At 38.8% G+C, this 27098-nt stretch overlaps 1 protein-coding gene across 2 annotated transcripts; it reads left to right on the forward strand.

The window, feature by feature from the left end:
* The first annotated feature begins 3635 nt into the window (after positions 1 to 3635).
* armh3 (armadillo like helical domain containing 3) lies at positions 3636 to 26427 on the forward strand. Of its 2 annotated transcripts, XM_063476752.1 has the most exons (26): positions 3636 to 3733; positions 5276 to 5385; positions 5481 to 5537; positions 5902 to 6048; positions 6954 to 7061; positions 7232 to 7324; positions 7415 to 7489; positions 7601 to 7687; positions 8465 to 8521; positions 8651 to 8694; positions 9206 to 9313; positions 10760 to 10835; positions 11805 to 11898; positions 13636 to 13737; positions 13923 to 13981; positions 14074 to 14139; positions 15489 to 15558; positions 15704 to 15764; positions 15856 to 15944; positions 17884 to 17966; positions 18279 to 18405; positions 18544 to 18619; positions 20543 to 20621; positions 23937 to 24053; positions 25320 to 25443; positions 25523 to 26427. In XM_063476752.1, the coding sequence occupies exons 2-25, from the start codon at positions 5284 to 5286 to the stop codon at positions 25410 to 25412; spliced, it is 2070 nt and encodes a 689-aa protein (XP_063332822.1). In that variant the 5' UTR covers positions 3636 to 3733; positions 5276 to 5283; the 3' UTR covers positions 25413 to 25443; positions 25523 to 26427. The 2 variants fall into 2 exon arrangements, with proteins under 2 accessions (XP_063332822.1, XP_063332821.1); XM_063476751.1 differs by having other exon boundaries at positions 25320 to 26427.
* Positions 26428 to 27098: the final 671 nt, after the last annotated feature.

Consider the following 27098-nt stretch of genomic DNA (forward strand, 5'->3'; position numbering starts at 1 on the left):
AAGTCCCAGTAGAAAAAATTATGTATGACTGATTGGGACAGTTGCACAGTTGGGAGACCAAAAAACAAACAAACAAACATGTGCTGGAACCAAGGCCCTGAACTGGCCTGGTGTTTGGCTTTGCAAAGTATAAAATGGGCTGCTGTATTAAAAAAATACTAGTTTGGTTTATTTACAGAAACTTTACATGTGAAAGTTTTGCGCCTTTCTACTGTATTCTTTTAATGCACATCAAATGTGCATTAATTTACTTAAAAACTTAGATATTGTTTTTCAAACTGCACTTATTTTTTTGGGACATCTCAGACTTGTCTATGTAATAATAGAAAACAATTAAAAAAGAAATAATGCCCTCTGCTGCCTGAAAATTTTTAAGACAATGGAGTGTGAGGTGTTTTTATTCCAGAATTATGGAATGGTTTTACTAGCGTAGCCCACATGAAATCAAATTGGCATGTGGATGAAGTGAAACAAGTCTGACAGACACTCCTGATAGAAAGAATAACATATGTTAAAGAAATTAGTAATAACGAGTAGTTAGTCTTTTGCGAGGCTCATTGTTTGCAACAGGCTTAATTATAAATGACTCACGAATAAAATGAATCATTGTGCTCTATGGCAGGATAATTATGAACTAATCATTAACTAAAGATTCACTAATGTAGCGTCTCTCACTTTGATCTCTAGTAATTAGTTGTTATCTATTACATACTCACTGTCTGTTGGTCGATAATGAAAAGATATTATTGATTATTGATTCTTTATCAAGTTCCCTCTTGATTGTTGATTGAGCTCATTGTGATTATTCAGTAGTTTGAACCCAGTGTATAAATAGTGACTCAGGTGTGTAAATGCTCCACTTATATGATTCTGACTATGACTTAAAGCTGGCAAACAACCATGCAAGCATTTATATTTGGATCTTATAATATTGGAAGCATACCATTCTCACAGAACATTTTAGACCCCTCTTTAACAGTTATTAGGGAAGTACTTTTGAATGATGCATCAAACTGTTCCAGATTAATTCTGTGCTTGTTCTTTATTAACTACATTGTTACAATATTGTTGTTTTATTGGATTATCTTGAAATATATCATAGTATTTTTGCATTATTAGCTCTGTCTGACGCTGCCCACAGCTTCATTTAAAACGCAGTGCATTAGCGTGAAATCTAGTGAAACACTCTCTTTCAAAGGTCATTATGTCTGCTGATGTGTTACAACAGAACTATTGAGCTCTGCTGGCATTAAGTAGCTGGCAGACAGAAATGACTGCGGTAGTGTTTAACTTTCCTTTCTGTTTCATCATCAATTTTAACCTTAACAAAGAGTTTCAAGCAATGAGCACCTGCAAAGTTAAAGCCAAATAGGCTTTGAATATTTACTTTGCATGTGTGTGTGTGTGTTTGTGTGTGTGTGTGTGTGTGTGTGCATAGGTGGTTATTGTGTAACTTCAGGCTGCTTCTGAGCTTCTTAATGTTCTCTCACACTCTTTAAACCCAGTTTCTCTCCTCTACTCCTTTCTCATTAGGTTCTGATTTTCTTCCACTCTCTTGCTTCGTCTCCCTCTCTGTCTAATGACACTGTAAAAGCAGATCTTGTCTAATTTATTTTGGAAATTGGGGTGGTCCATGTACTCCTTACCAGAAATATTACCCCTTGATTGTAAAATTTAATTTACCAAAAACGCATGAGGTCAAAATATGGACGCATTAACTGCTGTTTTGAACTACAGCCAAAACCATTGGGAAATATATTATCTCGGTCCTGAGAAACAGGTCTACCATAAAGACGGCAAAGCACTTGTTCTAATTCACAGATACAGACAAAATGAATGTGCAGTATGAAGTAGTTAAAAGGGAGTTCATTCATCTCAACTCACTGCATAATTTCCACACAACTCCATAGGAAGCAGTCACATAAATATGACAGAAAACTGCTGCTGAAAAGCCATTATAAGACTGTAACTTTTACAGAAATAAAACTAAGATGTGAAATTAAGCTCCAGGATTTTAATGTACTGAAAATAAATTACAGTCAGAGGTGGGTAAATGTTTATTTCTGTTACCGCAAGCAATCCTTGTGGTATAAAGAAGAGCTTAATAGTTGGACTGTAATGAAGGCCACAAGCTGAAATGAGCTGGGCAAACAATAAAGTTACATACTTTAAGACAAGCTTTAACCCTTCAGACTGTATGCTCTTCTCTCTGAACCTTTGAGATATGTGAAATTATGCCAGAAAACTCTTAAACACTTATTTGCTGTGTCAATTTTTTACATCTACTCATCAGGGGCTTGGACACATTGGTACTCTTAAATGCTTAGTGAAACTTTCAGTTTCCTATGGACCTAAAATTTCCTATCACTAATTTGATATTAACTGCAATAGACTTATAAAATGATCTTTTCACCGTCTGAAAAAAGGGTGTTTGATTATGTAGTTTTGCTACTTTTCCTGCCTTGTTTAAAAGCAACATGACTGCCAGAGAAGAGGTCAGGTGACCATTTCACGTATGAGCTTTGCTGTTTTCTGGAAGTGTATTATTGCCTCACTCAACGTCTTTATAAACACAGTTTTAACAGAATTCAATAAATCGTCACAAACATCTAAGTGTTAATAGAATACACAAATCTGTCGCATCATAAAAAGTACTGTAATCATTTTAACACTTTATTTGTTTTGTAATTTAGAATCTTTGGCTAAAATTGTGTGATATATTAAAGCAAATAGTTGTTTTCCCAGGTTGATGTGGGATCAACATCATCAAGAAGGGGCTGTGTAGTAAAGGTGCACTGGCTATAACTACAGAAAATGTAAAAATAACATTTAGACTCTTTGTTTAATTAACATTGTCACCACTTCAAAAATGAAACAAAACAAAACAGAAGCAAAAAATAGACTTTTAGCTGTCTACCATGTCGACAGGAATAAACCAAAGTCATATCTAAGTAGGCCTGTAACTGGGAGCCACCATCCGAACGTGGCCAGCAATGTCCTCACAAGTAAAGACAGCATTATATGAATGAATCTCTAGTGAAATAGGTCTGTACTGCTACTTGGCTTGATTGTGCTTCACTTTTATGTGCAACAAAACTTTTTCTGTGAACCACAACATGCTCCAGTTTTTTTCGTGATTGCTAAACATCTGTCCTTTCTGCTGCATATTTTAGAATCGGATCCGGTGGGTTGATAGTCTTGCAGAGATGTGACCCTCTCAGTTATTCTCATTTTACAATGAGTTATTCTCCTGAGTCCCAGTCTTATATTAAAACTATAATGAGTTAACGGGCAGGACAGTTTGTACACAGATAGTAAATATTTAATTTTAATCATTCTCTTTGTCACTCAGGGGTAAAAGTTTCAGATAGCTACTAAAGTCAAAATAGAAAAGAAAAAAATATATGAGCTCATGCATTTGCGTGAATATCAGCATCCATGTGTCTGGTGTCTATATTTTCCTCATTCATTCATGCAGACACGTACTATAGTATCAGTGTTTGACAGTGTCAGCACTGTTAAATGTCAAAATGTTCACTGTGTGCCCTTTGCCCGGAAAAGCTGCCCTATGGCGTAAACATGTTGCAATCGGTGGGGCGCTAGGACCCTGCAGATAAGCAGGAGCGTGTCGACAGCCGTATGCTAGCAGATACTGACTGTATGCTAGCAGATACTGTTGTTACAAGAATTCATGAACTGCAATAGCAGCATAGGTTTTAAAACTTTAATAGAGGTAAGAACAGACGACAGCCACCAATCTAAACAACACAACACAGTAAAGTTGCTAATAATCCCTTTCAGATATCAGCTGACAGCCAAATCGTTGTTAATATCTTTGTGTGACAAATATTAAGCTACGTAGCGTTAGCTTTAGCTGGGAGGAATCTGGGCATTTTATTAGATTAACATTTAATGACCTAACCGCTAAAGTCCTTTTCGGATGTCTGCTGGACAACAGTGCATGCTACATGATGTGTTGCCGTTTGTCGTTTACTGCTTGATCCCACCAAGTTAGGTGGCAGTGGATTAGCAAGCTAATGTTAGCTGACAAGCTAGTACTTCAACGTGCACTTGGGTTAATCAGTAAGATACTGATCAGTGTGAGCAAATGTCAATATGATACTCACATAATCAATTGATGCAAGCCCATAAGATGTTGGCAATGCAAACTGATAATGCACGTTCATTTTAAACGTATTACTCGGTCAGTGGAACATAGCTATGTGGTTAATGGTAATGCTATTTCATACAGTAGGAACTGGATCGGAAGAGTGACCTTATCTTATGTTAATATCAGATTTCTTGCAAGCAGGGTGGTAAATCTGTGCCAAGCTGAAAGGCCAAATTATATAATATTAAGTCATTTAAAAAACGTAACTATTATCAGCAAAACCACTGTAGTTTATTCAGTTATTTTTAAGTTTAATCGCTTGCATTTACCAAACAATACAGCTGAAGTTACTTCCTACAGAAACAGATGTTTTCAGCGCTCTGTTGGTTATGGGAAAATAACTTCTTCTTAAATAAAAACTGTATACTTACAGGTTATGAATGTAAGTATATATTCACAACCTGTTCATTATAAAAAGGGTGTGGGACAAAGGCATGAAATCTTGAAAAACAGGTCAGACTATTATCTGTTTCTGACCTTTTCTTTTGATCAAAAAATACAGAATATTATTAGCCTTGTTTTTATAATAGTCAATTGACAATTGTGGGGCCACAAGCCAGTGCATTCCTAGGGCCAGTCCTAAGTTTGGTCACAGAGGGCATCTGGCATAAAATCCTTTGCCAAATCAAACATACAGATTTTCAAGGATGAGATTTCAATATTGGATTGGTCGGGGAGTCTGGGTTAACAAGGACTACCTCTGGTGCTGTTGGCCAGCAGGGTACAGGTAAAACCTATGTGCTGGAGAGGGGGGAGGCATATTCATTACAGCGAGAAAGAAGGAATGACAGGAGTGTGGAGGTGAGGGTGAGGACTTTAAATGTTGGAACTATGACTGGTAAAGGGGGAGTGCTGGCTGGATACATTGTACAAAGGATGCTGATTATGGAGCTACCAGGTGGGAAAAAAGGAAGAACACAGGGACAATTCGTGGATGTAGTGAAGGAGGACATGCAAAGAGTTGGTTTGACGAAGGAAAAAGCTAGGAATACAGAGAGATGGAAGCAGATAATCTGCTATGGTGACCCCTAAAGGGAGCAGCTGAAAAAAGAAGACAAATACTCATTAAATATATATGTCTTTTAACTGTGGTTATCTTCTCAGACTTAGTCATGTCTCAGGTGGAGAAGAAGGCAGGGCTGTTGAGGAGGACGTCATCCTCTAAAAAGCCCTTGAAAGAGAAGGTGGTCCTCATGTATGATGAGATTTTTGCAGTGAGTATCATAGAAAGTCAAACAATGTCGATGTTGAGAGTTTTGAGAAATGCATTATATTCAAGTGCTAACAGTGTCATTTCTGCTTGATTTAGAAAGAAGACCCAGCAAAAAATAACCCTCGTTTCTGGGATGAGCTGTTTCTTATGAAGGTAAGGACAAAGAAGTGTGCTGCATAACAGGAAATCTCTCACAGTACACTCTGTGGTTATGTGAAGCTGCAGCAGTGATGTGATGCACATAGTTTAAAGAATGCATACTTTAGAAAAGAGGAAGTACTGATGCACAAATCAAATACACTGCAACCAAATACTGCAGAGATAAGGACTTTGAAGATTGCCAGGCAGTATAATTTGCATTTATTGTGGTACTTCTCTACTATGAATGGTTAGGCTATTGCTTTTTTAACAGGAGAGTAATCTGAGATTTTGAAGTGAATCTTTTAAATGACTTATGCACCCTTAACGTTTAATTCTCCTTGCCTTTCACTCAACACTTTTGTCTTTTTTTCCGCAGGTGAACCTAGAGTACCTGGAGTCAAAGTTGGAGAGTGTGGATGGGGAGGACGTCCAGCGCATTCAAGACAACATCAACTCTCTGTTTCACCACTGCGTTCAGGCTCTGGGAGAGGAGCACCAGATCAAAGTGGTCAATGCCCTGCAGGTAACTATCACCTGGATTTTCAACTGCGTGCACATTGTGTATATAATCATCACATTAGGAGCAATCTAAGTATGTTGATCAGGCTGTTAGCTTCTTTTGACTGATAAATTATGATAGCTTGACTCCATATTTTTATTTTATAATATCATTTCACAAAAATGTGGAAATGTGTGTTGTGGTTTTTAAAAAATAAAAAATATTTAGGCAGGACTAGTTAATGGCATTCTATAATGAGTGTGTTGATATGCATAGAGGTGTTATGATTGCAGTTTATAATAACTACAGTATTAAAGCTTAACCCTGTTAAATAATGAAACATACTAAAACTATTTTTCTCCTTGATGCAGTAACAGTGACAATATCATTCCATGACTGTTGTTGTCTCATGCAGGATTTATGGACCTGCATCAGTATTGCTTTTTAGGTCTTTCTCTATTCAGAGTGAAGTTTAAGTATGCAACCAACGCAGACGTACCCACCTGCAGTGCCCTTAAAAAACAACACCATGTAGCCTGGTGGCACTGACATTATGTAGCAGTTGAATGCTGATCGGTTAAAAGCTGGTTTAAACAGAAAAGGGAGCAATAGCAGAGTTCACCATAAACACCATCAAGCATGGAAAAAAAATCCAAAATCCAAACAGCACACCCAAAAAGCCCATAGATCTGTCACAACACAACAGAGTCATTACCGTGTAGTATGACTTCTGTCTATCGAAACTCAAATATATAGTACATATTTACCCGATGTTCCACACCTTTGAGGCATCCCCCCTTGCTGTAAATCTTCGAAAATCTGCATAACATTTAAATATTACCAATGCAAAATGATGTGGGGTGCCTTACAGACGTGCCCGATTCATGAAACATCTGTTAAGCAGCCCATGTGTCCTCCTATACTTCCAGACTCTCTGTGCACTTTTCCGAGGGGTCCACCAGAAGAACAAGTCGGCGTCCGGGTTTGATATTATCAACATGCTCATGGGGTTTGATAAGGCTGAGCAAAGGATGAAGGTATGTTAGACTCTAAACAAAAATAGAAAGAAATAGAAAATAGAAATAGAAAGAAAAATTGAGTGAAATCGATTAGTAAATAAAGATGTAAAGGGAAAGATGGGTTGAGTTTTTTTTTTTTTTTTTTTTTTACTCATTCATACACTTCCTTATGTTTGTGTCTCCTGCAGGACCTGATGGAGAGACTGGACAGCCTTCTCTGTGGAGACAGCTCAGAGAGTCTCAAGAGCCTTTGCCTCAAACTGTTGCTGTGTTTGGTGACGGTGAGATGGAGCATGTATGATAATTATCATTTGATATGCTTGTTCTGCTGTTACACAAAATGTTACAGCTGTTGAAATATTGTGTTACAGGTAACAGACAATATTAGCCAGAACACTATACTAGAATATGTGATGATCAATAGCATCTTTGAAGCCATTCTTCAGGTAAATCATTTGCATAGAAAATATAATTCTGTGATTTTCAGTTATATTTTGAAATTGTCTCTCCTCTGCTCTGGTCTATTCATCTTTGCTCTCCATCTTTTTCCTGCTCAGATTCTGTCAGAAGTATCCAGCAGAGGGCAGCATGGTTATGATGCTGTGGTGCTTCTGGCTCTCCTGGTGAACTATAGAAAATATGAGGTCTGTTTGATGTGCATATGCTGACTTTTGACTGTGCTAGTGTTTCTTCATACAAAGCTTTTTCTACAATAGTCATGAACTCCAGTATAAAGCGCATGTGAGACTGAACCGGGTTGTGTATCCAAAAGCAAAGATCAACCTCCTGTTCTCCGACGAATCTCCTTCTGGAAACTGATATATATCTTCTGCTGTAAAGTCTAAAAATGAGAAGATACGTTAAAGGCAATTATTAGTCTATAAACACAGCAACAGTAGAGAATAATAGGTAAAAATAACTCAGAGGAAGAAAATAACTTGGGCGTTTTAAATCATGTTTCCAGAATATTAATGGTGCCACACTCTGATTAGTTAAGCCAATGTGGATGAGGGGTAAAACAGTGTCTTCATGCATCATCAGGGTGACTTTACAGGCTGACTGTTTCTATTTGTAGTCTTACTGGGATGCCATCTTGGGTGCATCGGGGACAAAAAGAATAATATTCCAGCATCCATTTTCTGCACTTGGTATAGATTTTAAAAACATTATTTTTTTGTACCAAAGCCCTTCTTGACACCATATTTTCACCCTCTAGAAAGAAAAATAACCTTCAGAAAGGATGATGTATTTTTATTTGCATTTCTGAACATTGCATTGCTTAGCCTGACCAGTTAAATGTTGCAGGTTGTTAGTGTATGTACTGGGTAGGAGGCTCTTGAGTTAGTAAGTTATAATAAATAAAGAATGGTCCTTCATGGGTCTTTAATAATAAAGTATTTACTTTTCCTTTTCTGTTATAGTCTGTGAATCCATACATTGTAAAGCTCTCCATTGTGGATGATGAACCGACACTAGATGTAAGTATGCTGTCACTAGCTCTTCTTTGTAATTGCAGAATAATAAATAGCCAGCCTGATGTAGGTGGTCTTTACATCAGACAGATAATCAAAGCTTTCACTGACACCTTGAATGTTTTTCTTTTCCAGGGAATGGGTATGGTTGTCCACCAAGCTCTGACAGAATATAACAGGTGAGATTTAAAAACTTCCATCTGTCAAAAAGGTGTTTTTAATGATGCAGTACATAGTGTGCTGAGAGTGTTGGTACCATCAGTTTAGTTTGATGTATCCTGCAAATGTTCTATTTCTATTCTCCTTAAAAGAAAACAGGCCTTCATAGCTTTAGTTATTTATATCTGACAGCTTTCTTTGGGAGTCTGTAATGTTTTTTGGATGAGGAAAGGTTCAGATATTAAAATGCTGTGTGTGAAGGAGGTCTTGTCTGTCTGTGTGCATAGACAGACACATCAAAATGATGGATGGTGGCTCAATGCACTTCATTGTTTTTGTGTATAAACTGATTGCCCGTAGATAATAAACTGCAGAGAGCAAAAGGAGGTGTTAGGTAAATGTGTGTTAGTTTAGGCATGGCTGTTTTTATTGCTCTCTTTTGTGGCTTACCTGCCTTTCATTAATTTGTCATTCTCTCCTCTTTTTCTGTTATTTCTACTTTCTGTCCATCTGGTCTTTTTCTCTTTTTAGGCAGTACAAAGACAAAGAGGAGGAGAACCAGGGTGGCTTCTTCTCTACCCTCACTAGTATGGTGGGCAGCATGTTTATAGCAGATGCTGACGAGAAGCTCTCCGTACAGTAAGTGCAAAGCCGTTTCACTTCCTACATCAGACAGATTCATTGTTCTTTATACTCAAGTTAAAAGTAACAGGACAGAATTGGAGTACGGATGAACAGGTTGGCTGAAATACTATAAACAAAAGGAAGACACTCAGATATTAACAAGTTTAACCCAGTATTTACTGTTATATTTACAATGTGTTACATAGAGTTTTTAATATCTCTAAGTCCATCTGTCAGAACCTCAGTTTCATTAATAAAAATAAGATTTGTCTGGTAGAATTTAGATATCTCGCCATGTTATTTCATCATTTAGATGCATGGACTTGCATGGAATTAAATCACTATTTTTGCCCATCAGTCCACATCCAGTAAGCCATAATAACACAGAAGCATTTGAGTGTGGCCTTTGTCTAAACCACTTAGACAAAGGTACTATAATTTTACTTTTGCTCCATTTGCATCCATTTTTCAGGTGATGAGTAGACCGAGTGCTCCTCTGAAATAGTGCTTGTGTCATCAGATTAGACGATTTGTTTGCTCTTGCTTTGTTGCTCATTTTCAGTTCCATATTAGAGTCTTGCAGGACTTAAAGTCTTTATATTATACTGGACTTTAGTTTAGCTTTTCAGTTAATGCTGTCTCTGAAATAAGTTCCATTCCAAGCCATCTTCATTCTCATTGGATGCCCCCCTAGGGGTTAGGGGTTGGGGTTTTTCTTACACCTTTTTTACTTTATTATTTAGTTTGAGTTTTGAGTTAATGTTGAACTCAAGGAAAAGTCTTGTTGTTTCAGATTTCTTGCATCTCACAGGTTTTGGGCTGCTGTGCTTGTGGGTTTATAAATCATTTGTACGCTTCTTCTGGTCTATTCCTCACCACAACTTTATAGCAGATGTTGTAGGAAGTTTATTGGACTTCTTGGCTTGGTATATAATCACTTTTTCACTATGAGTTATTTAGTCTAGACTGACGGGGAAAAATATATAGCAGTAGACAATATAACTTTTATGTGGTATGATGTTTTTGAAGAAAGTAGAAGATAAAAACTGTTGCATTGTTTAGTACAGACAGTTTGGCTCAGGCCAACTAACTTAATATGTTTAAAACTGCAGTCAAATACTTGTGTTCATAATCAGTATACTCACTGTTGTTTTACATGACTAATGTCCCAATTTCTATCAACATAAAAATGGACAATGCATTACGAGGGGATTTGGGAAATGATTTATTATTCTGTTCAAACATTGTGCAGTAGTTAATGACACAGAAAATTAAAAAAGTGACCTGCTGATGCGTGAAGCCGTTGTTAAGAAACTTTGAGCAGCAGAGTGCTTTTCCAGTTGTTCCTTGAGCTTGACTGGATCAAAGGCTGGAACGCTCAGTCCACTATTTTGTGAAAATTTGGATATTTATCCAATAAAAAAATGTGTTCTCTCTAACTAACTTAACTTTCACTTCAAGGACAAATGAGGCGATTCTGCTGGCACTCTATGAGGCTGTGCATCTCAACCGCAACTTCATCACTGTCTTAGCACAGGTAACATACAACACTTTTTTGTGTTCTTCTATGCTCAGCTTTTGGATGTTAGCGGTCAAGTAAAAGTTATTCCACCCCTTACTTTTTCTGTAATTTTGTGTGTTGATGCCTTTATGCCTGCATTGTAACTCAGAAAGTTGGTAAGAAACTACCTTGTCTTCATTTATGATTTAATTTAAGAGATATTACAGGTGGTCCTCAGGCTAAGCAAAGGTCCTCAGGTCCAAAAGTTCCTAAGGTTCTCAGACCGCAATGAGAATTCAGAAAACTTTGAGTTTTATGATTTAATCTTTAGCAAACCTTATCATTTCCCTCCTCTCGAGGTTGAAATCCTTTTATTCTTAAATCTTCTGCTAGACATGAGATCTGTGAGATGATTTGCCAATAACGACCGATGCGCAGACCAGTGGTTAAGAGTAGATGTGGAAACAGGCATCACTTTTTATGGGGGGGGGGAAGGACAGCCATCTGTTGTGACTGGCTGGGCTGTGAGTGAAATAGAAGAGAGAAAAAAAGAGACTATAGAGAGAGAAAATACTAACTATGGGAGTTAATTACATGCATTTGTGGTATATAAAGGCTTCAGAAGTGAAAAGATTGGAGTTGCTTGCAATTTAATGTGTTTTGGTCTTTTAGTATAAATGACTTGATAAGAGTAAAGCGTTTGAACTAACGACCTAAATAAATATTCAGGAATGGTCCAAGGATAAGACGGCAGCCTCAGGACCAGCTCACAAATGTGTTGCTTTTTTGCAGTGTTGTGCTTATTTACATATCTCAGGGTCAATGAAGAGATTAGGTGAATGATTAGTGCATCGTTCTGTAGATGTTTCACTCTCCTAAACGTAATCTGTCTCTACTACTCTTCTTGTTTTCTCACTGACTCAGCTTTTCTTTACATTATGAGACTCTAGGCAAGGTTAATCACTGTTAATGAGGTGTTTTTATGTGTATCATGTCTTTCCACAGAGCCATCCCGAGATCGACATTGCCGTCACACCTACCACCACTACTCCAACCACCCCTACGACGCCACTTGGCACAACGCCGCCCTCCCTTGACAGTAAGCCGTACACTTAATATTTTGATTCAGACACGCGTAGACTCAGAAAAGCTTACATGATGTCAGGGGCATTAATCATTGGTTTTGGAGGGCAACTCTCACTGGCTTTATATCACTGTTTGGGAGCACATTTTAAAGTTTCTAGAAAGAATATTTGTTGACTGCAGTAGTCAGTCAACAGACAGTTTTAAAGGCGTTGTCTGGAGGTTGTTAAAGAAAATAGATTGAATAGACTCAGTAACAGGATTCGGTTTTTTAACCTAAAAAAAAGGTAACTTTGTCTTCTTTGGTTAAAAAAAAAGACCCTTCAAAGCACCTGAATAGGCCAAGAGCATTGCAAAGGTCTCTAAAGCTTTGGGGCGTTAATGGTCTCTGCTTCTTTGCGTCCATTTAATCGTAACTTTTAATATGCATTTTTAAACACTCCCTTTGAATCTGGCAGCTTTTGTTCACGTTTGCTTTTAAACACTCAAAAGCAAAGAGGCAGAAATAAAAAATACAGTTTGTGCTTTTTACCTGATGGAATTGAGTTCCTAATACACACTCGATTTATTACACCTTAATAAGTGAATTATTAATACTACTTCAGCTGCTTACTAATCTCACTTTGAAAAGGAGTTCATAGCTCCCACTTCAGCTTTTGTGGATGGTGTATGTTGATGCTGGCACATTGAAAGCAGCTCATTTGGCATGCACATGTGCTGTAACTGTTAAAAGGTACATGTTTCTATCTCTGGCTAGCTTCAAACCCAAGAGCCATTTTCTATATAAAATATTAACCTCCAGCTTCAAATACAAATGAGAGTTTCACATGCAGTGTGCATCATGAAAAGTTGAGAGAGCGTCAGCCCTGAGGTCTTTTGTGTGGAACATACATGTGCCTTGTAATCACATGTCAGGAATATGCATTTCCCTCTACAGTCGAGCCTCACACGATAGTATACTGATGGTGTGAAATCTTTTTGTTTTTTTTGGTGGCATGCCTGCTGTGTGCTGAGGAAGAAGGAAACAAAGGAGAGTTATGTGGGGTGGAGGGACATGACCAGCTCATCATTTAACCATGAGTCAAGCTGTATGTTTCAGGGAGCAGAGATTTTTAAATGGATGAAAATGCTTGTCTAGACTGCACAGTTAAATACAGTAGCTACAGTAATGGCAAAAACACATTACTTTTTGTGCTTGAATGAACACTCCGTTTACCCAAACAAGTTAGCTGCTGTTTTATCCCAAAAGGCTGAGTCTGTTCATCTGGACGTAGCAATTTCAGTGGGAGAAACGTTTTGTCACTCATCCAAGTGATTTCTTCAGTCTCAGCTGACCCAACCTTATAAAGTCATTGTGTACATTTGCACAATGACTGAAACTAGCCCACTGAATCAACAGTTGGGCTGTGAGGTCAAACAGCTACGTGCAGATGAACAGAATCAATCTTTTGGGATTAACTTACCTGGATGATTGAGCATGCATCAAGACAGCTGTTGTTTTAGTGTCATGCTGTTGTTAATGGTGGCTTTAAGATGGGCTCAGGTTTCATGGAGAGTCATAATTTAAAGACTGGGACTAACTTCAAAATTTCTGACTTTTTTGCAACTCTGTTGTTTTCTGGATTCACAGTAAATCTGAAAACAAGGAAATTAGTTTGACTGTGTGTGTGTGTGTGTGTGTGTGTGTGTGTGTGTGTGTTTTTACCCTAGTGATGAATTTATCTGTAGTGTCATTTCTACATTTGCATTATAGTGATGAGCAACCCAGAACTGCCTCTGGATCCCAACCTGCAGACCAGCAACCTTCTCATCACCTTCCTCAAGTATGCTTCCATTGTAATGCAGGATACAAAAGGTAACAAAAAGATTTAAATCCTCTTTCTCTTGGTCTCTGCTACTCTACCTTCTTATAATCATTCATTCTGGTAATTTTAATTTCATCTTTGTCCTAAAGTGCCCCCAAATTATTAAACTGTTATAGCTGTCATCATTTTGTGTGTTGTTTATGTTTAGTCCTTTTATCTGTTATTGTTTTCACAGATGAGCACCGACTCAACAGCGCCAGACTGTGCCTGATTATTCTCACCTGCATAGCCGAGGTATGAGAACCTACCGTCCTGCAACAAATGCCACCGACCACATTCTCCATCAACCTGACCATCTTTGTTTTTAATCCTTCCCTGTATGATAGGACCAGTATGCTGATGCCTTTCTTCATGATGACAATATGAACTTCAGAGTCAGTCTCCATCGAATGGTGAGTTCACGGCCGTGTGAGTGACACTCAGTGAGGATAGAAGAAATTACAAGGTGCGATCCGAAAGTCCAGCCTGTTTCTGTTATGCGTGATTAGCGTACATCATGGTCATTTCCATGAACAGGTGTGAGAAGTAACTTTCCTGAGTCAGGATTTTGTGTGACAGTGCACGGTCAACCCTGGGATCTGCGTTAGACAGGTTTTTATGACCTCTTGTGTGTGGACGTTTGTCATTTGTATGGTCTCTGTGAATAGCCCAGTGTTAATGTAATAAACCTGCACTGTCAGTGGAAGATGTTGCACTCTAAGGGGACACATCAGGTCACGATGGTGACCCAGGCCATGATCATCACTCTTTTGATTGTTCCCGGGGGTTGAAAACTGAATTCATTCCCTAGGGTCAGACTTTTTACTGCATGTTCTATTATAACATCTTGCAGCACAGATGAATCTAAATGTTACACAGTGGCACAGTGAATTGTACACTTTAAAAATGTGCGCTGGTTCGTTTCCCCCTACTAAGATATTTTTAACTCCCTACTTGTCTTCCCTCGCCTGATATTACTCCCTCTGATTGCTTCCTCTTCTGCATCAAAGATAGTTAATGCTTACAGAATGAGATCTCTGAGGAGCATTTCAAGTGTGGACACTGGGTGTGGTATATGGTGTCTGCAGTTGGTTGGAGGTATCAACTGTTTTAGTTTTGTCAACTGAAACATATAATCAGCTCCTTCTTGAGTGAATCTCGTTCTGTAGCTAAACTCAGACTCCATCATTTTGGACTTCAGCTGGCGGCTGTAGACCTTGTTCTTCTCTGCAGCCTCTGTGAGCTCAGAATAGCGGTGCATGGAAAAATTGCCCACTGCTACAGATTCTGGTTAGTGTGGCCCTCTTGCTCACTGATCTCCAGAAACAGGAGGAGGACTGCTGACAGTTCAAAACAGTAGAATTGGAGTACCTCCCACAAATCCTCTTTGTGAAAACAGCTAAATGAAATAGAAATATAGCACAAAAGCAACCTGGCCAGTGAGATATCTGGAAAAACATGAGATAGGCAGTGACTGAACTCCGACACTAAGATGGAAGGGATAGAATTGCAAATAAAGTTACTCTCTTAAAAGTTGTACTTTGAGTGATTACATACCCATGCAGATGCTGTCAGTTTCTGACTGTGACTGTTATTTAGTGTCTGCTGATTATCTGCTCTGTGTCACTTAACAATAAATAACATACAGCTGTAAAAACTGTTTCCAAAACTGCAAAGTAGGCTTGTCTTGTACAATTATAATTATTAAAATTACAGAGTATCTGTGCATATTAACATATTTTTCTATTTCTATATTTTTCAGCCTATGAGGCACAGGAAAAAAGCAGTGGACAAGAACATCCCGTCACGGCCGCTGGTGTGTGCTGTTCTAGGTAAGAAGAGTGTTTTAACTTTTTACTATGAATTCAAATCAGCAATGATATCTGTTAGCTGTAAGGCCTAACTTCTGAGTTTTTGCATCAATTAAACTTCATCGCAATCAAAGGTCATGCATTTTAACAGTTATCTTTTGTGCAGATCTGATGGTGGAGTTTATTGTTACTCACATGATGAAGGATTTCCCCATGGATTTATACCTGTGAGAACACATTAAATTACACATATATCATTATGACTCATCCATCATCAAATCCCTTTAATCAGAGTTTCTTGTCTTATTTCCTGTGCAGGCGCTGTGTGCAGATCATCCACAAACTCCTTTGTTACCAAAAGAAATGTAGAATCAGATTACACTACACCTGGAGAGAGCTTTGGTCAGGTAATGATACCTCATCTTATCGCTTATGTACTGTTTGTCAGAAAAAAAGCCCCATTCAGATAGGATTTATTTCTCAGGGGGAAATAAGGTGAATTTAATGAAATGCCTGCTGTTTTTTTTTTAAATATCACAGGTTATCTCATAATTTAAATCCCAGTGTCCTTGTATTTTAGAGTCAATCTCAGCTTTTCCATTTTCATCCCAGTTTTTGTGAATTAGTGAGCTGATAATACCATTTAGCTCAAAGCACAGTCCCTCAGAGCTCTGAAGAACAATTTCCAATTTATGACCTTTTCACAGAAATAAGTAGATAAGTTTTAGATAGTAGATAAGTACACCCTTACTGCTTTTAGAGTTAAGAAGGTAAGTAGCACCCAGGTGCTGCTAATCAAATGCACTTGATTGTTGATCATTTGCAAGCATGACCGCCTCTATAACAGCAGAAGTTTTAGTTATTTGCTTGTATGGCGCATTCAGGTGTGTTAACACAATACCGCAGTCTTTCCACGAATGAACGTTCAAGTAGATTTAACCCAAGATCATCTGAGTCTCTACAGGCCTCAGGTAGCATGTTAATGTTCACGACAGTGCAGCTGGAAAAAAACTGTGCAAATATGGACTGTTCGGAAGGACTGCCAGGAGAAATTGTGACGTGGCGTCTGTTGGATCTGAACAAAGATTTTACGACTTCTGGAACAATGTTCTTTGAAGAGAAGAGATTAAAGTGGGGATGTTTGGTCGTAATTCGCAACACCACATTTGGTGAAAAGTCAACACGGCATGTCAGCACAAACACCTCATACCAACTGTCAGCATGGTGGTGGAGGGATGATGATATTGGTTTGTTTTGCAGGGACAGGACCTGGGCACCTTGCAGTTGTTGAGTAACCATAAACTCCTTTGTATAACACAGTATTCATACTCTAGAGTCAAATGTAGGGACTTCTGCCCAACAGTTAAACATTTGGGTTCATGAAGAGAACTGTGCATAAACAAATGCCCACAAACTTCACTGAACCGAACCAAGTTTGCAAAGAAGAGTTTGCCAAAATTGCTCCACAGTGATTTGAGAGATGGATAAGCTCAAACTGAAAATGAATTTGAAGTTAAATTTGAAGTTATTGCTGCTTAAGGTGGGTTTACAAGCTACTGAATCATTGGGTGTATTTACTTAGAGTCCTGTGAAAAGTTCTTTTTCACATGACTGTTGATGTATATACCAGAAAATAAGTAAATGCTCAACAGGTTACTTTTAACTTAGGTTTAAATGGCCTGAGAGACAACATATGACTAATTTAAAATGTTTGATTTGCTAAATATATATCACCTCACGAGCTGAGCAAATAGTTCCTGCTTTTGCAAAACAAACACAATTTCCTTCTAAAGTGTTGTTTTGTAAATGTATTGCATCATTGAAACCAGATAATGAGTCTCTAAAGAAAGCACAATCCATCCTCGTGGCCTTGTTTTCAGCCTGGTCAACAAACAATAGGATAACATTTCAGCTTGTAATGGCCTCATCGCGCTGTGTCTCATTAGAATACAGATTCCTCTAATCAGACCAATAATCAGCTTAATTCCCTGAATAACCCCGACTCTCTTTTCCTGGTGGAGATAATAGCGTACCATGAAATGACACTGGAGAGAAAAATGAATTCGATTGTTTGTCTTCTTTTAGCATGTTGCTGTGCCAACTCGTGTTGGAGCTTTTTTGTGCGTGCACATTTTGGTTCTTCTCGTGGGATTGTTTGCCTCAATAAAAGCTCGTGAAGAGGCTAGATTTGGTGTTGAAAGACCCCCCCCTCCTGTGATTCCATTATCTACCTTAATAAAGCTGCACACTAAGGAAAGCAGTCTGCTGCCATATGCCTCTGCTGCTAGACGATTAGCAACACTCCTCTGTATTTCATTAATGCAAGCATGTCTCCCTCTGCATTAGCTCTCATCAACCTGCTGAAGTTCCTGCTGTCAAATGAGACCACACTGCTGGCCAAGCACAACATCTTTCATCTGGCCTTGCTGGTGAGAATCATACGCTGTTAAAAAAAACACACATGGAGGCACAAGACCAGACCACAAACCACAGCGAGGATTGGTTTAATAGAGATGCTGTATGTGTAAGAGTTAGTAAGAAGACAGATTCTAGTAGTGGCGCTTCAACCACAAATCTAAACAAATTTTATTAGTTTGTCCAAGGAGATTAAAAGCACCAAACAGATGCGGTGTAAATGTAATTTCCCATTATAAATCCTCTTTTTGGTTTATTTTTCTCTTGTTGGGTACTTTCTATAAATGCACTGTTCAGCTAATCCTAATGTGTGTCTCTTTATCCAGGTAGTAAACCTGTTCAACATGTTCATAACTTACGGCGACACATTCCTGCCCACCTCCAACAGCTACGACGAGCTGTACTACGAAATCGTACGAATGCATCAGGTCTTTGACAACCTCTACTGCATGGGTACGTAACCTCATGCTTGAGTTTTTAATTTTTTTTTTTAAAGCATTCCTGAACTATTTAATACGCACAGCCACCTTTATACAGCCTTAATCCTAAAAATGTGATTTTTGTGTATTTCTGTCATTCTCTGCTTTCCAGTTTTGAGAGTTTCAACTAACACAGGCCAGTGGAAGGAGGCAGCCAGTAAAGTCACACATGCCCTTGTCAATGTTCGGTAATCACACAGCCACACACCCGCACTCACACTCTTTACTCTGATTTCTGTATCCTAAGAAGGAGAAATGAGTCATACTGGATTGAAGGGAGCTGAAAGTGAGCGAAGTCTTCGGAGCTGTAATTTGGGTTCTCTACCAAATTGTCTTTTTTTTAGTCCCCTAGGCCTGTCTATTTTATAAATTTTAAGCTTTTATCTCCTTCACCCCAACCTCACACAGATATTGTACTTGGTCTCTTCCTCAAATCTTTTCCCTGTAATCTCACTTTCCTCCTCCATCTTCTCCGGGGAGATGATCCTCTGAGGTCACCCTGGCTCGAAGGCCCCAGAGGGCAGCCGTATGAACAGGATAGTCCTAGAGGATTTAGCGAGCGCAGTGGGCTCCTGATAGAACAGCATCCCTGTGTAAAAAGGCAGTCAGAAGAGCTGAAGTGAAGGCTGGGAGTATAACAGGAGTAAATGTTGAAAGAATGGATGAATAAATACACGAAGACAGAATTCTAAAGAATTCACAGAAGATGGTCTTATAATGAACTTAAATGAAAGGACCAATCCCATTTTACTCAGTTTGTTTATTCCACTATAGGCTGGCTTCCCATACATAAATGACAGCAGAATTACCACTGCCGAGAATCCTCTGCATGTTTGTCACTATAATCTGTTTGATATATGACGCAGCCTAAGCCAGTACAAAATAAGCCATTTAATCTCTCAGCTGTGCTTAGTGCATCAACTCATACTTGAGCTATAAAGCAGTTTATTTCTCGGAAATAAATGCTAATGATGGAGAAGATTGCCTCTGAATTTAGATTTGATTCCCTGGTGTATCCAAACAATATAAAGGAGACAGTGACATGTATCAGAAGTGAGTTTTCTGTTAACAGGCACTCTGCAAATTGTATCTTTTAGGACACGTTTTGTCAAAAAATACAAATTTCAGATATTTAAACCTTTAATAGAATTTAATTATCAATTATTATTTGAACCTAAATAAGATGTTGTGCCACATATCATAGCCAAATGTATTTGGACATCCCTGCTTTCAGCAGATTTCAGACAACCTGTCAAGGATATCAGGTTTGATCCTTGTAGCCTTTATGCTGATTATATCTATTGAACTGGGGCCAAGAGGCACAGCTGTTCTTCCTCTGCTATGTATTTCCATTCTGAGCTGCCCTTGATAAAATCTGGAGGATGCATCACATAAACATGCTTTTCTTGACACAACTCAGATAGACTGTGGCAGGAGCTACCTCTTAAATCATGCAAAACATTTTGTTTTGTCCCATCTTTGAACCTCTTTTGCATTGGTCATTTTTAATCTGGGACAACATCGGACAGTGTACAGTGTGGCCAGTGTCATAGTACATTTAGACCGGCACTGTTTCTTTGTTTTGGTTCACGACTCTCAGTTTCAACTTTCTGTACTATTACTTTAGAAAGATTCTTCCACATTAAACCATCTAATTTATTTTTCCCCATGTCCCAGACAGTGGAACAAGTGTGGAATATTTGTTTGATTGTAGCTCATAATTGCTGCCTGCTGTGCTAGTCCTGCCTCTTTAGTCCTTCAGCTCTGGATCTCCACCTGGCACTCAAGCTCACAGCTGCTGCAGCAGGTGGAGAACTGGTTTATGTGGCGCTACACAGAACTCGCCAAGGCTTCAGACAAGGGCTAAGATCAGCAGCTGCAGTGCATGATGATGAAGTTGGAGTTAATCCGCAGGATAGGAAACTTGCTATAGAGCAGCTGATTTATTGCTCAGTTATGTACTGTAACAAAGTATTAGGTGGATAAAAGAGTTAGAGACAGAAGCTGAGTTATTGATTAAGTCATTCAACAAACATACACATACATGCGCATGGATATCCCCTTTATCTCCCATGTCTTATTTAAAAAGTGTTTTTCCTTTTTTCTTCCAGGGCCATAATCAACCACTTCAACCCCAAGATTGAGTCATACGCTGCAGTGAACCACATCTCTCAGCTGTCAGAAGAGCAGGTAAACACTTTGCCTGACTAAAAGTTGCATGTGAATTAAAAAATGAACTTCCATATTGTCTCGGGGCCATTTGGGCTGAACTCCAGTGACATGTCACTCTTGTTCTTTCAGAAGAAAATCTTCTGAATTTCTCAGTAAACAATGAACAAGGCTGAAGTGTTTGAGGAAAAGCTCACTGAGTTTTGTTTTGGGGAGAAAAAAGCCTATTCATCAAGACGTAGTTACAGCAGTGTGGCAGAAATGAATGACTCAAACACTGGTTATGGTGATGAGACGCACAGAAAAGCAGTTGTTATCACACACATCGCTGAGCTTCAAACTCATCATGGCAGATTCAGGGAAACATTACACTGAAAGGCAGGCTTGAGTTATTCTCATTTGAGATTTTATTGTACATCAAATACAGCAAATGTTGCCATTTCTCTGGTGTCTGCAGCTGCTCTTGTAGAAATAATGACAATTTTTCCACATAGTTTGCAAACACAAACAGAGTGTGGATCGAGTCATTAAGCAGAAGCGCTTGGGCGACTTTTGAAACAGTAATTTTTGGAAATACGTGAGCCGGGACTGGAAGGAGGCTGAACTGATATGAGCTCTATAAGCTCCATTTAAGGCTCGTGTGAAGTCTTTTGCGATGGAAAACAGCGGGAAAAAAACTTTATTTTTTTTGTACTTGATAAGAAGTGATGGATTTGGTCATTATTCTCTCCAATTACCTCTCTGCTTTTATCTACTAGATTTATTCACAACAAAGAGGAAAGCCAGAGGTAACTCAGGTGTCAATGAGCTGCGGCTGGTTTTATGTTATTTTTCACCTTTGGTATTAACAGCCTTTTCGTTAGATGCAAGGGGTTGAACAGCAAAGATTGGGTTGAAGCTGCGGTTGCCTTTCTTAAAGTCCATAAAATAGACATTTTAGGTCAGTTATTCTCAGCTGACCGTAGGTGTGGATGTGATCGTGTTTGGTTGTCTGTCTGTATTTGTTAGCTCTGTAGTGGACTGTTGACCTGAAAAGTCAGTTGATTGTTTTTAAGAGCTGACAGTTTCCAGCTGTCCTCTATGGTTAAATTGATACAGATAGAGGAAAGCTGGAAATGTTTAAAAATGATTTTCTTTAGAGTAACGCTGGAAAAAACCTCTTTTACTTGTCTTCTCCTAATTTTAGGCTTTAACTGCTTTTGTACACATGTGGCTGGCTTGGCTTAAGCACAACACATCACGTCTCAGCTGTCCAAAACACGTTTCTGCGTTGTAAGTGAATGAACTGCAGAGCAGCATGAACACATGAACACGCGCTGACAGTGAGAGGCTGAAGATGTTAAGACCTGTCCAAACCTTCTGACTCAGCTTTGTCATAACGACATTGTGCAGACCTCTGCAGGATACTGTTTAAAACGTTATAAAAGGCCATTAATATAATTTTATGTGTTTTTATGTTTTAAGATTAATGCCCATTGTGCTTTCTCTGCACAAAGTAATTACAAGTTGTAACTCAAATCTAGAGCAAAAAACATGGTCCCTATTGGGATTAATATTTCGGTTAGCGTGTTTATGCCGGCTGAATAACTACTCTGGTTGTAAATTACAAGATCAGCCACAGCCAGGGAAGCTTTTCAGTAGCTCTATGCTGGTGACTCAAATATATGCAGCAGAATAGAGATAAAGAAAGCAGGAACACATGACATCTATAGAGTCAGCTCTTTTCTTTTCTCTTGTCTGCTTCTGTCCCTTGCTCTTTGTTTTTCAGTGAACTGAAAGAACCTTTGAATTTTGATCCCTCAGTCTTTTGGCATACTGTCCTAAACACACATACACACAAACCCCCTGCTCTCCAGCCTGACTTCATTCTCTACAGTGACACCAGAAGACAGATGGCCTCCAGAGACACGCAGCATTGAAACAAGCTGCTGTACGCTCTGTTCCTCACACAAAGTACGAAACTGGACTACAATACTAGATTTAAAACACATTAAAAACCTGCTTTTTTAGTCCATGCAAGATAGAGATAAGTCAAGATAAAGACACTGACAACTGCGTGCACACAATCGTATCTGCTTAGGCACTGAAACAGTTGCTTAGCTGATTCGAACACATGTGCGCAGAGTGCACACGCAAGTACCCATCTCCCTTTGTTCTAACAACCTCATACACTTTCCTTTAATTCCCCTTTTTTCCTTTACTTTATATCAATTTTTTTTCTTCTGAACAGTTTGTTATATCGTTCGATTTTTTTCTTCTTTACTTTTTCTTTTTGCATTAGTTTGGTTTACTATTCAAACCTACCACCACTTTTTCATACAGAGAGGAGGGAGATGGAGTGGGAGGGAGCGAGCGAGAGAGAGATATGGGTATGAATTTTTCATCAGTGTACCACCAGAGGTTGAAGTAAAAACAACAGCACTTTTTATTCACAAGCAGAGTCGTAGATTTATTAGAGAACGCTCTCCTGCTCTCAGCCTTTAATAAGTCTAAAAATGTTGATTCAGCTGGATAGTAAATAAGCTGCCATGGCTAAAAGAGAATTATGTTATGCATAAATGAAATAAGACCTATATGTAAGTTAACATATGGGTGTTTAATGTATGAGTGTTCATGTTTGTGGAGCCTTTCTGAGAAGCATGACAAAGTGCAGCTCATGTTCTTTGCTGTGAATTTTTCATGCCGTGTGGAGTCTTTCTGGAGCATTAATAAAAAAATGAAAAAGGTCTGGTTAGTGGCTATTTCACAGCTGAAAGGTGTGGAGAATCTCTGTATAATTACCTCTGATTTTAGCCAGCCTTCTTATCTCAGCTGGACATTAGCTGAGGCAACTCTTTCCTCTGCATATGTAACCACAGTTTATACACACTACTGACGATTCTGCATTATTCGTAGCTTGAAACTTTCATTGTGAAAATGCTTTTAATCCGTGAGTCTTAACAGTCCGCTCAACAACAAAGTAATTAAGCAGCTGCAGTTGAATAAGCCTGTTAGAGTCCCAACTGAAGGCGCGGACAGCACTGAGAAAGTGGGACAGAAGAAATAAAACTTAAATTAAGTGAAATCTGTCAATAAAACCTTGTTTTTCTAAATGACACGTGAAACGGTTCATTACAGTGAGGCACGTTATCACTGGAAAAAGTCGGCGAGGAACCAAATGTTCTGAAACACTACTTGATCCCTCATAAATAAAAGTGTCGTAATAAAGTATTTAACACTAATTAATTTTTGACTGCTCTGTAACCATTCCCAGTGTTCGCTCTACAATGCAAAAACCAGTTGAGAGAATCACATGAGACTTAATTTCATTTTGTGTTTGTCTGATCTTTTTGTAAGGTGTTGGAGGTGGTACGGTCCAACTATGACACACTGACCCTCAAACTGCAGGATGGCCTGGACCAGTTTGAGAGATACTCTGAGCAGCCCAAAGAGGCTGCTTTCTTCAAGGAGCTGGTAAGAGAGAGGGAGGGTGGTTTGTTTTGAGTGTTCAGGGTTTTATACACTCCATTTGAACTCTTTCTTAAGTGCATCCAGTCTAATGTTTGACTCAAGCAGCGTTTCACTCAGAATTATCAAAAATCTGTCTCTCAGGAGTGTTAGAAACATTTTCTCAGATTTTACTGTGTTTTTTTTAAGGAAGACCATTACTTGCCAGCTTGTTTCATTATAAAATTAATGGAGAAAGTGCAAAACACAAGGCAGAAGTAGCAGAAAAAGTGCACATTGACACAACAGCTAGAAGGTAGAGGGTGATTGCTCAGCGCACTATTAGTGAGGTTTTAATTTCTTTTTTTTAGACAAGAGGCAATTATAAAGTTTCAGGACTCCCATCAAAAAAAATAAGCATCTTGCCTGATGTAAACAGGGCCAATCTCCTCTTCAAGGTATCTTCTTGCGTACCTTTTGACCACTTTCAGTACAGTTATTATATTGCTCTGTGAATGCCTCATTCTGTGCTCTTGCAAGCCTCTGCGACACACACACTGGATCTAATTTCATTTTGGGGAAATAACAAAAGGAGGCAAAGCGGTCTGCGTGCACTGAATGTCGTCCCTCAGATTCCTCAGGATGTTGCAGTATAACTTAACATTGTTAGTGCTACCTTGCTGATCAGATTCACGGTGCACAGCTTGTGCATGCTAAAGGGAAAACAAACATACTACAGCTCCTGCTTCACCTCGCCCAGTGCACCGCTTCTGGGATTGGAAACTGTGAAGCCTTCAGAGGACTGCAGTTCTGATAATCCTCCATGTTAGACTTGGGTGGAAAGAAAAGTTTATGCCTGTTTTGTGCAGTAGTTGAGGTCTGTGTGAAATATCTGGCAAATGCAGGTGGTCAGAACACACCTTCCACGGAGTCATATCAAAATCCTCCCACTTATTGAAGATAGTTAGTGGGGTTAGGTTAATTGGTGAATCTAAATTGCACATGGGTGTTAAAGTGAGTATATAAGTGTGTTAGACTGGTGTAGCCTGCCTCTCACCCTATTGTAGCTGGGATAGGCTCCAGCCTCAGGCAGCCCTGAATTGGATAAGTGGAAGAAAATGAATGGATGATGTATTTATTGTCAGTGCCATAAATTAATTTGTCGCTGTCGTTAATGTGTTGAAACCTCAGCAGGAAATCACAGAGGCATAGCTGATGAAGAGAGGTTGTTGTGAGTGGAGTGAGATGTTTTACACAAACATAAAGCCTTGTAATAAATGTGCGTGTCTCCAGGTGCGCTCCATCAGCCTGAATGTGAGGAAGAACGTCTCCCTGAACACGCTGAGTCAGGACGTCCTGCTCAAAGAGTTCTCCACCATCTCCTGAGACACACCCACACTCCCTTCAACACGGATGTGTAAATATAGTTTAACACATGCAACAGAAACAATAACAATCCTGGATGGTTCTTTCTATAAATCATTTCTCATCTTCAGTGTCCTGTGAACTGGATAGGGGAAAATGATCCTGCAGAGACACCGAAAGGCTGGATGCACCTTAAGGACAGGCCTAAAAACTCTCCAGACTTTGCTCCTTTGTGCTTGTTCATGTGTGTGCTGATTTGAAGAAGTGCCCATATTGCACTGGTCCCTCATGTGCAATCAGCAGTATTGGCTGGACTGTTAACTGACACATAAAAGTTTTGATTATGGTAGTAAAACAAAGTATTTCAGTCCTCTGGTGTCTAATCACATTTTCTGAATCATCTGTTTAGCAGTTTGTCCTTCACGACATTAGTGATGGTGATGCTGAGTCGTTTTGAGTTTGGTGAATCTTACTGTAAGTCCTCTTGAATTAGAGCATTAGCCTTTTCTTTTCCGATCAGTGCTTGTTGCGCAAGTGTTAAATTCATTCTCTACATGTTCAAGATTCAGTTTGAGTATTTTTATGTACTTACTTGCTAAGGGGATAGAGCAAGCTGAGGATGCTTTGAAGTGACGAAAAGCTTTTTATTTTTGTTTTTGACGAGAGCCAATACCAACACTCACTACTGTTACTCACGTCTCCATTATTTTAACAAATGACCTGAATGTGTTTGAAGTCAGCTGTTATCATTTAGAAGAAAAACTGTTTATTAATGAAACAAAATGAGCTGTAATGTCATCATGGCTGTTGTGTCTCTGGCACACACAAGGTCATTTTTAGTGAGAATAGACTCATGCGTATGCGCTCTTGAACTCACTTTTGCTTTTCTTCTTTCAGAACAGTTGAACTTATATTTTTGAAAGTTGATCTGAATTATGCAATTTCTTTACCTGAAGGGTCTTCTTTCTTTCCTTCACCTCTAACCTCTGTTGGTATATTTATGTTTCTTTTTTAAATAAAGATTGGTTTCCTACTATATCAGTGATTCCTCTTGACTGTTTTCTCACACATCGTTGAGGAACTGTGACGTCGGTAAGTTTCAAACTGCTGTGGAAGCGTTTCAGCAAACATTAGCACAAAACACACTGGCTGCCCTCTGTCGACTGAGTGTGAGCATCAGTTTGAGACTTGATTTCTTATCCCCCACGCATTGCCGAAGTGCCACAATCTATGAATATGATCTGTGTTTATAAATGTTTTTGTCTTGGCTCGTGTCTTTACTCAATGTTCACTGTCGAGCACGTATGAACTGTGAGTTACGGCTACTTGAGTGAAGTGAAACTCTTTGATTTGGTGTGTGTTTGTAAGAGATTTGCAGAAAACGACTGTACACTTAACTCCTAGCATTTATATGAGAAATAACTTTCTCCACGATGATTTAGATGCAGTGCTCCACCATATGCCCCAATCACATTATGTTATCCGCGTGCAGTTGAGTACTAGCTAACAGTGCTTTAAAAGTAAAGGCAATGAAATCAAAACGAAGAATTCTGAAGTTTGCTGTAATTTTCTGTGGGTTCTGTGGAAAGTTATGCGTTCCCACTGCACACTATTAAATTTGATAAAGTGTAAATAAATATAAAAGTATTTTCAACAACTTCAAATACACACAAAACTTAAGCAGGTGCACCTGTGTTTTTATACGCT

The sequence above is a fragment of the Pelmatolapia mariae genome, linkage group LG6, assembly GCF_036321145.2.
Source record: "Pelmatolapia mariae isolate MD_Pm_ZW linkage group LG6, Pm_UMD_F_2, whole genome shotgun sequence".
NCBI lineage: Eukaryota > Metazoa > Chordata > Actinopteri > Cichliformes > Cichlidae > Pelmatolapia > Pelmatolapia mariae.